Source organism: Montipora foliosa, chromosome 5 (genome assembly GCF_036669935.1).
Source record: "Montipora foliosa isolate CH-2021 chromosome 5, ASM3666993v2, whole genome shotgun sequence".
Taxonomy (NCBI): domain Eukaryota; kingdom Metazoa; phylum Cnidaria; class Anthozoa; order Scleractinia; family Acroporidae; genus Montipora; species Montipora foliosa.
Genome location: NC_090873.1, coordinates 19,666,696 through 19,674,195, shown reverse-complemented (window position 1 = coordinate 19,674,195; position 7,500 = coordinate 19,666,696). Strand labels below are relative to the sequence as shown.

At 41.1% G+C, this 7,500-nt stretch overlaps 2 protein-coding genes across 4 annotated transcripts in view; one reads left to right on the top strand and one right to left on the bottom strand.

The window, feature by feature from the left end:
* LOC138003733 (prolyl 4-hydroxylase subunit alpha-1-like) overlaps positions 1 to 213 on the bottom strand; it is a 36,691-nt gene extending 36,478 nt beyond the window's left edge. For 2 of the 3 annotated variants that reach the window (XM_068849955.1, XM_068849954.1), the window contains exon 1: positions 1 to 211. This exon is cut by the window's left edge and continues 195 nt beyond it. In XM_068849955.1, the coding sequence (XP_068706056.1) occupies positions 1 to 148 (148 nt within the window). In that variant the 5' untranslated portion in view covers positions 149 to 211. The other variant, XM_068849956.1, reaches the window with a different exon arrangement.
* Positions 214 to 4,669: 4,456 nt separating this feature from the next.
* Positions 4,670 to 7,500, top strand: part of LOC138003734 (prolyl 4-hydroxylase subunit alpha-1-like) — a 15,477-nt gene continuing 12,646 nt past the window's right edge. Inside the window, exons 1-2 of the mRNA XM_068849957.1 lie at positions 4,670 to 5,103; positions 6,816 to 6,956. Of these exons, the coding sequence (XP_068706058.1) occupies positions 4,752 to 5,103; positions 6,816 to 6,956 (493 nt within the window). The 5' untranslated portion in view covers positions 4,670 to 4,751. The remainder of the gene's footprint in view (positions 5,104 to 6,815; positions 6,957 to 7,500) is intronic.

Genomic DNA, 7,500 nt, shown 5'->3' with positions numbered 1-7,500 from the left:
TCTCCAACTCAAATCTAAGCTCACGCTCTCTGTATACGAGATTCTCGAGATCCACTAAGGCTGTAAAAAGTTCTGCTCGACTTCTGGCAAAAATAAGACTAAAGGTGAGTAACCATAAAATATATGAACAGCATAAAAGGGGTGCCATTTTACTGTGTGCCAGATGCGTACGTTACACTAAGATGTGTTTTGTATCAGTAGACGGTCGACTGCTACTTTGGAGGTAATGAGAATTTTAATCTTCATATCCACCCAAGACATAAACAATCACGCTAAATTTACATGTCTGTCTCAAAAATATTCCAATTTGTGGCATTTTCCTTGCATTCTACTTAAAAATTCGCGAGTATCTTCAGATAGTCGACTCAAAAGCGAAAACGTTGCAAAGCTTGACAGTTATCCACTCTATTATGAAGATATTTTCTTAACACAACGGCAACAAACCCGCGGAGAAAAATGACTCTTTCTCTCACTGCAAACAGTGAATTATTTATCCTATTCATCTTGAGAAAAAGGTTGAAACATGGCAATCCTCACGTCATGATACCCGAGAAAGTTCAAATAGTATTGAAAGGAACGTTGCCGGTAAATGGGGACTGAAAGAAAATTCGATCGAAAAGATTGCACCATTTCATGTTGAATTTAATGAGCTCGTTTTCGAGTTTCATTCCATGCCGCCCGACACAGCGGCCCGACACAGCGGCTTTTCACTCAGTGAAGGGGTAGTTTCTAAAGAAACTGTGGTGCTGCGTCGGTGGGGAAGTAGTATACAAAAATTTGGTTTATCAACGGAGTTGATAATGTAAATTGACCACCGTACAGAGATTCTAAAAGCTGACGTTTCGAGCGTTAGCCCTTCGTCAGAGCGAATCCAAATCGCTCTGACGAAGGGCTAACGCTTGAAACGTCAGCTTTTAGAATCTCTGTACGGTGGTCAATTTACATTATCAACTCCGTTGATAAACCAAATTTTTCACTCAGTGATCTGTTTCATTTTAATTCATATCATTTTGGATTCGTTTAAAACTCACTTGGCCGCATAACATTTTAAACTGCCTGTTCGCTGACTGACGGCAACCGGAACCTACAAATTTCCGGGTGTCCGGAAAACTAAGACCTAAGACCTAAGAAGACCTAAGACCTAAGACCTAAGACCCGGAAAACTAAGACCTAAGACCCGGAAAACTAAGACCCGGAAACCTAAGACCCGGAAACCTAAGACCCGGAAAACTAAGACCCTTTTTATTTTAGTTCTCAAAGCAATCCCTGGGCCGTTTAAAAAGGCGCAAACACATAATAAATAAATGCGAAGGAAATCGGGAATAAATCACGCGCAAAGCAGCAAATAAGCCATAGAAAAGAACGGCACCAAAAAACCCTGTATTCCTGAAAGAAATTTTATGTATATCCAAAAAATTAAGATCGATTTTGAGACGACAAGAAGGCTTTATAATGACGGCGTTGGAAGAAAATCTAGCAGCGTTTGCTTGATAATTATTCACGCCACAACCGCGAATGTCACGCCAGGCGAGTCAAGGCCGCATGACAATCTCGCATTTCAGAAAGGAAAAAGAAATCGTTGTTCTAAAATGCCTCGCCTGCAACTGAACCAATTGTTCATTTGTTCTTCGGAAATTATTGCCAGTCGGTTGTTACGTCCTGTTGGAAATCAACGACGGGTTTTTCTTTGATCGAGCTCTGTCACGAGCCCTTGTAAACAAATTCAAAGGTCAACACAGGGTCACATGCCCTACTGCAAATCGCGCTGGTGGCACTGTTTTCGTAAAAAAGGCAGATCCAGCATCCAAATGTAGTACAATTTAAGGGAATCTGCTTAGTTCCAACCGCCATTATGTTGGAATATTTCGGGTTAAGTGTTAGGTGTCAGGTCTTAGTTTTCCGGATTCCCCACTAAAAATCCGGAAAACTAAGACCCGGAAAACTAATACCTAAGACCCGGAAAACTAAGACCCTTTTCATTTTATTCTTGTTTTTGGTACTTATATTGTACGGCTGGAACTCGGGGACCTTTGTTAGAAAGTCCGAGCACGTTCGTTCTGTTTTGAAAATCTAAAAATATTTTGATTTTAATATGTCCATAAGCAAATTGATATGTAAAGGTTCTCAATGTTTTAAAACCCTCCATAACATTGCCATGTGATTCTTACAGAGATCTTAATACCGTGTACTAATCTTTCGGGACAAGGCCTAACTGACACCCATGATTTTTTTTTTAATTTTTGAATAAGCTCAGCAAAATTTCAGAGATGTTTATGCGACTGCAAGAGGAGGTTCCACTTATCATAGAACCGAATAAGCCTTTGATCGTTCAATTAAATACGCTTTACATTATTACCTTTGTTACCTTTTAATTCAATGCACAGACGCCAAGTTAGAGCTTCCTGCTTCCCACCCCTCTCAGTCCCAATCTGTTGACCTTACTATTTGTTTACACGCGCTCACGACAGAGATTCCGCCGTTGATTTCCAACAGGACGTATCACCTGACTGCCAGTAATTTCCGAAGAACAAATGAACAATTCGTTCAGTTACAGGAGAGACATTTTAGAACAACGATTTATTTTTCCTTTCTGATGAAATGCGGGATTGTCATGTGGCCTTGACTCGCCTGGCGTGACATGATTTGCGGTGAAGAATTATCAAGCATTGCTAGATTTTCTCCCAACGCCGTCAGTATAAAGCCTTCTTGTCGTCTCAAAATCGATCTTAATTTTTTGGCTATACATAAGATTTCTTTCAGGAATACAGGGTTTTTTGGTCCCGTTCTTTTCTATGGCTTATTTGCTGCTTTGCGCGTGATTTATTCCCGATTTCCTTCGCATTTATTTATTATATGTTTGCGCCTTTTTAAACGGCCCAGGGATTGCTTTGAGAACTAAAATGAAAAGGGTCTTAGTTTTCCGGGTCTTAGGTTTCCGGGTCTTAGTTTTCCGGGTCTTAGGTCTTAGGTCTTAGGTCTTAGTTTTCCGGACACCCACAAATTTCCCTTCATAAACCTTACCATAACAAGGGCGTAGCAAGGGGGGTGGGGGTCCTGGGGTGCCCGTGACCCTCCCTACCCTTTGTAAGCCTTTAAACATTCAGTTGGCGAAAACGCCACTATCTGTTAAGTATTCTATGTTTGACACAGTGTGACCCTTTGAAAAATCCAAGCTACGCCCCTGCATCATGACCACGGCGTTTATTTTAACAATTTATTTTAACAATTTATTTCAACTATCTATTTCTGACTCGCTAAACTTTTCTTGATGCAACCGAAATACCATTGCTAAGGGCCGTTACTGTTATCAAAAAGATTTTCCCAACATACCAAAAGTTCACTTCCGGTTGCCGTCATGCATATCCATCCTTTGGCAATAATTTCGCCCACGTCTAAGAGAAAGTCGTCGCCATAACGATAGAGTTAACCGAGACAAACGTAGTCGTGTCAAACAAGGTAAAAAGGTTAATACGGTTTTTTTTTTCCGAGATCAATGGTCTGCCCTTCAGACTGAAGGAAATGGTGTCGAGCAAGAGAAGAGCCGTGCTTCAGCAGTTAAGTTAAAAACCAGAGATGAAAATTATGAAATACAGGCTCGGAGATACTCGGACTTAAATCGGAGTGGTCCTTTGCAGGAGTCGTACCCACCCCTTCAGATTACTAGTTAGGATGCTTTACGTGGGGTCTTGGCCAATAAACTTGCCAAAACGGGCTATTTCGACACCTTCAGTCCTTGCAGTATAGCAGGACAGTTGTTCAGTGGCCTGCAAGCTACCACGGGTCTCCCATTGTGGCTCAGTGGTAGCGCATCCCCACCAGTCATGGGAAGTCGTAGGTTTGATTGCTTGCGTGTTTCGAAACGGATTCCTACTGAAAATATGTGGAACTTGTTTATCAATTTTAAAACTTTAATCGGTTGTAGGAATGTACGCTGGGTTACTGCTTTGATTGTTACGAAACAAACGTCAGGGGGTACTTGACACTCCTAAACCAGGAGCATGATAGATGGCAGAGCTCCTGCTTGAACCAAGTGGAAGCCGGTCGCCCTAGTTACGGACTCTACAGCCTTAAGAACGGTACACTTCACAATAAAATGAATCTCATAATATTATGATTTTTGAGGTCATGTCTCTCAGCAAAGGTTCCACCAGACGGCAATAGCCTGAGTTCCAGCTGTATTTTAGTTCTCGTAGTCTCAGTTATTCAGAACCCTTCAGACCCGGCGTTCAAAGTCGGGAAAAAATGGTAGCAATGATTTTGGACATTTTGTCTTGAACAGCGGCAGGCCTTGCCGGAGTAGCTTGGAGAACGTCAAACCAATAGCGCGAAAAAAAAAATGCTCTGGTTCTTTTATATAAAAGGTGAAGGTTAGTCCCTGATGAGCAGCTGCCTCATGAGCCATACTACATCCCCTTTGTTGACTGTACTAGAAAGACCAGCTGACACCTGTTCGCAAGAGGGAAGAAAGAAAAATAAAGATACTTGTAGAAAAAAAAAGGCCCGGAAATTTTGTAGCTTTTGATGTAATAAAATAGCAGACTAGTACTGTTAATTCTTTGGTGACTGTAGTATTAAATGTGCAGTCAACAAGACAAGGTGATGATATTTCAGTTTCTCAACCTATCTTCTTTGAAGTATTGAAATGTTGGACATAAATAATTCAAGTTCTCAAACCTCGTCTTTGAAATCTAAATCGCGCAAACAAAACCACAAATCCCGGCGATCACACGTATTTCGAAAATATCTACAAAATGGACACGCGCCTTCGAAGTATTGTTGTCTTTCAGTTCATCCTAGCGAATTTTCTGCCACGAAATTTCTTGGCAAAGGCTGACAGCTTTGCGTCCATCTCACAACTCCAGGAAATTGTGAATTTAGAGACAAAGTTGAGCGAAAGTTTGGAGACATTTGTCAAATTGGAGAAGAATAGATTAGATAAAATAAAGAACTTTGCAGAAAACGTCAAGGAAGCGACGGAACTTGTGAAACGAAATGGAGTTAGTTATCCGCTGGAGAATCCTATGACATCGTACGCTCTTATTAAACGATTTGCGAATGGTTGGTCAGAGCTGAGCGAATTTTTGAACAGGGATTATTCACAGGGTAAGTCAGATACTTAAGGACGTTCGCGCCCAAAACGTTCCCACGTACAGATTTTTTTTAAACTTGCCACGCAGAAAGGTAATGATCTACTTTTGCCAAAAAGGCAAAAAAAATGGGGGGTTACCGTGCTCGTTTTCGAGATCATGAGGTGCATTTTTAGAAGATTGCGTTACTTTAAGACGATCTTAGCTTACAACTGTCAGCAATAAAAAAGCTACATGAGTGAAATTTAGATCAGGTAAACGTACTCAGTTCAACATAACTAATATAACTAAATTAACCTTTGCAGCTGATGTCTTTTTCTGAAGTGAAATAGACCTTGAAAAACGATACATATTAGTCTAAGAAAGAAAACTTCGGTCGCACGAGAGCATAAAAGGCCAAATATTTGTAACTTCTCACGTACGGATTTTTTTTGTTTTTTGTTAAAATGGACAAAATCAAGAAAGGAAGTGATCTACGGAAAGAAAAATGGGGGTCACCGAGCATTCAAGAGAGTAAAATCGCTGCGAAGTTCTCAAAGCGATTGTCTATTCGCACTGTCACGCCATTGCGTGACATTTCCGAGAAGACCTGGGTCCACTGCTATCCCATGATGCCACATACTTTCATGTTCCATTCTTGTGGCAAATTTTTGCTCCTTTAGCATCGTGTTTACCTGCGTGGTCTACGATGAATGACGTGTGCGTGACATGTGCGAAAAGATGCGCAGTAGCAATGGGCGCGAACGTCCTTAAGTCGTAAGGAAATGTATATTATTTTCTCATAAATTAAACTGTGAAACGGTGAATAGCACAAAGTCTCAACTGGACTCGATGAGGGATTGACTATAACGTTTTTCAGGAGGGTGAGGGCGGGCTTCAAAAATATCTTGCTGAAGAACTCAGAATCTCATGACAAAAATACAGAGCTAGTTGGCAACCGGATGCACGTTCGAAGAAAACAACTTCAGTAATCGTACGAAAAAAGTTTATGTGAGGCCCCCTTAAGTGTCAGGCTAACATAACCATATGCTGACACATGTATAATGACTTGCCGAAGAATACCCTAAGTGAGGGAAAAGCCCTGAAAACGAGGTTGCTCAAATTAAGTAGCGGCAAAAACAGTCGATGTTCTAATTGGAAGCACATGATCACACTAATGATTTTCGTCAACTAGTTGAATTCATCCTCACTTCTTCTAAGTCCACAACCTGACTTCCATGTCATACACTTCCGTTTCGGGCATCGTAACCTGATTTTCTGTGAGACGGATCGTCAGCAACAAGAGACAACCCGAGTTATGTTGTGTATGTTGGGGTGAAAATGTGACAAATGTGAGTCACCCTGGACGGTTTAGATCACTTTCCCTTTGTTTTGAGTACGGTTCGGCGCCAATCTGGCGCTACTTAAGGTCCCGGATATGTCGCGTCATTCTGGGCGACGAGCAAGCTAATAAGTGAAAGCCCATTGCTATCGTTCTGTCTCAGACATTATTTCAAACAGTAGCTCCCGATTTGTGTATCTATCCTCTTTCTCTCTCAGCTCTCCATGGCATCAGAATTTGTCCCTCTACTACCAAGAGTGAATTAGATTTATAAAATATGTAATTCACTCTTGCTACTACTAAATTCTAACTATAATTAAGTTTTGTCGATATCAAGTTTACTGTCAAACCACATGCGATGTGTTAGGTTTTCTTACCTGATGGTCAATTTGTTTCTTTTATCTTAGATTTGCAAGATCTTCTAGAGTCGAACGAGGGGCAATTTCCGAATTATGCTGACGACCTTGTTGGCGCAATGGCGGCATTGTTTCGCCTCCAAGATACTTACAATATCTCAACAGTTGATATGGTAAACAATAATATCCCAGGTAATCGAAATCAACGCAATATTGATTTTAAAAAGGAAGTGATAAACAAGGTGCTCATGCTGTAGTCTGTGTCACGTGATCTGGACACACAAGGTCCCTTGTTCCACCTGGCAACCAATTAATTCGTTCCCGGGCTTTACTCCGCCTGAGAAAGAAATTATGGCTACAAAATTGTAAAAGACTAAAGCCCGTTGCAAACGGACGCAACAACTCCTAACAATGTAAGGACATGCAGTGTATTGTGGGAAGGATAAGACCCATAAGACTTTGTAAACTTACAAAATTCGGCTGCCATCTTGTTTTCAACATGATAATGCGTAGCTATCCCCATGGGGACCATCTGTAATGGTCATGCGTGGCCACAACAATGTTGGAAGAACTGCGAAAACGGATCCATCATGCATTATTGCGCTACGCTTCGGCGATCACGGAACAAAACAAATGTTGAGAGTTGTTGGCTCAAAATTTTGACCAGTTTCAAGCTTTCTACAACAACTCTCAAAACAACAAGCAACAACATGGAACAGGGTGAGCAAATGGATGC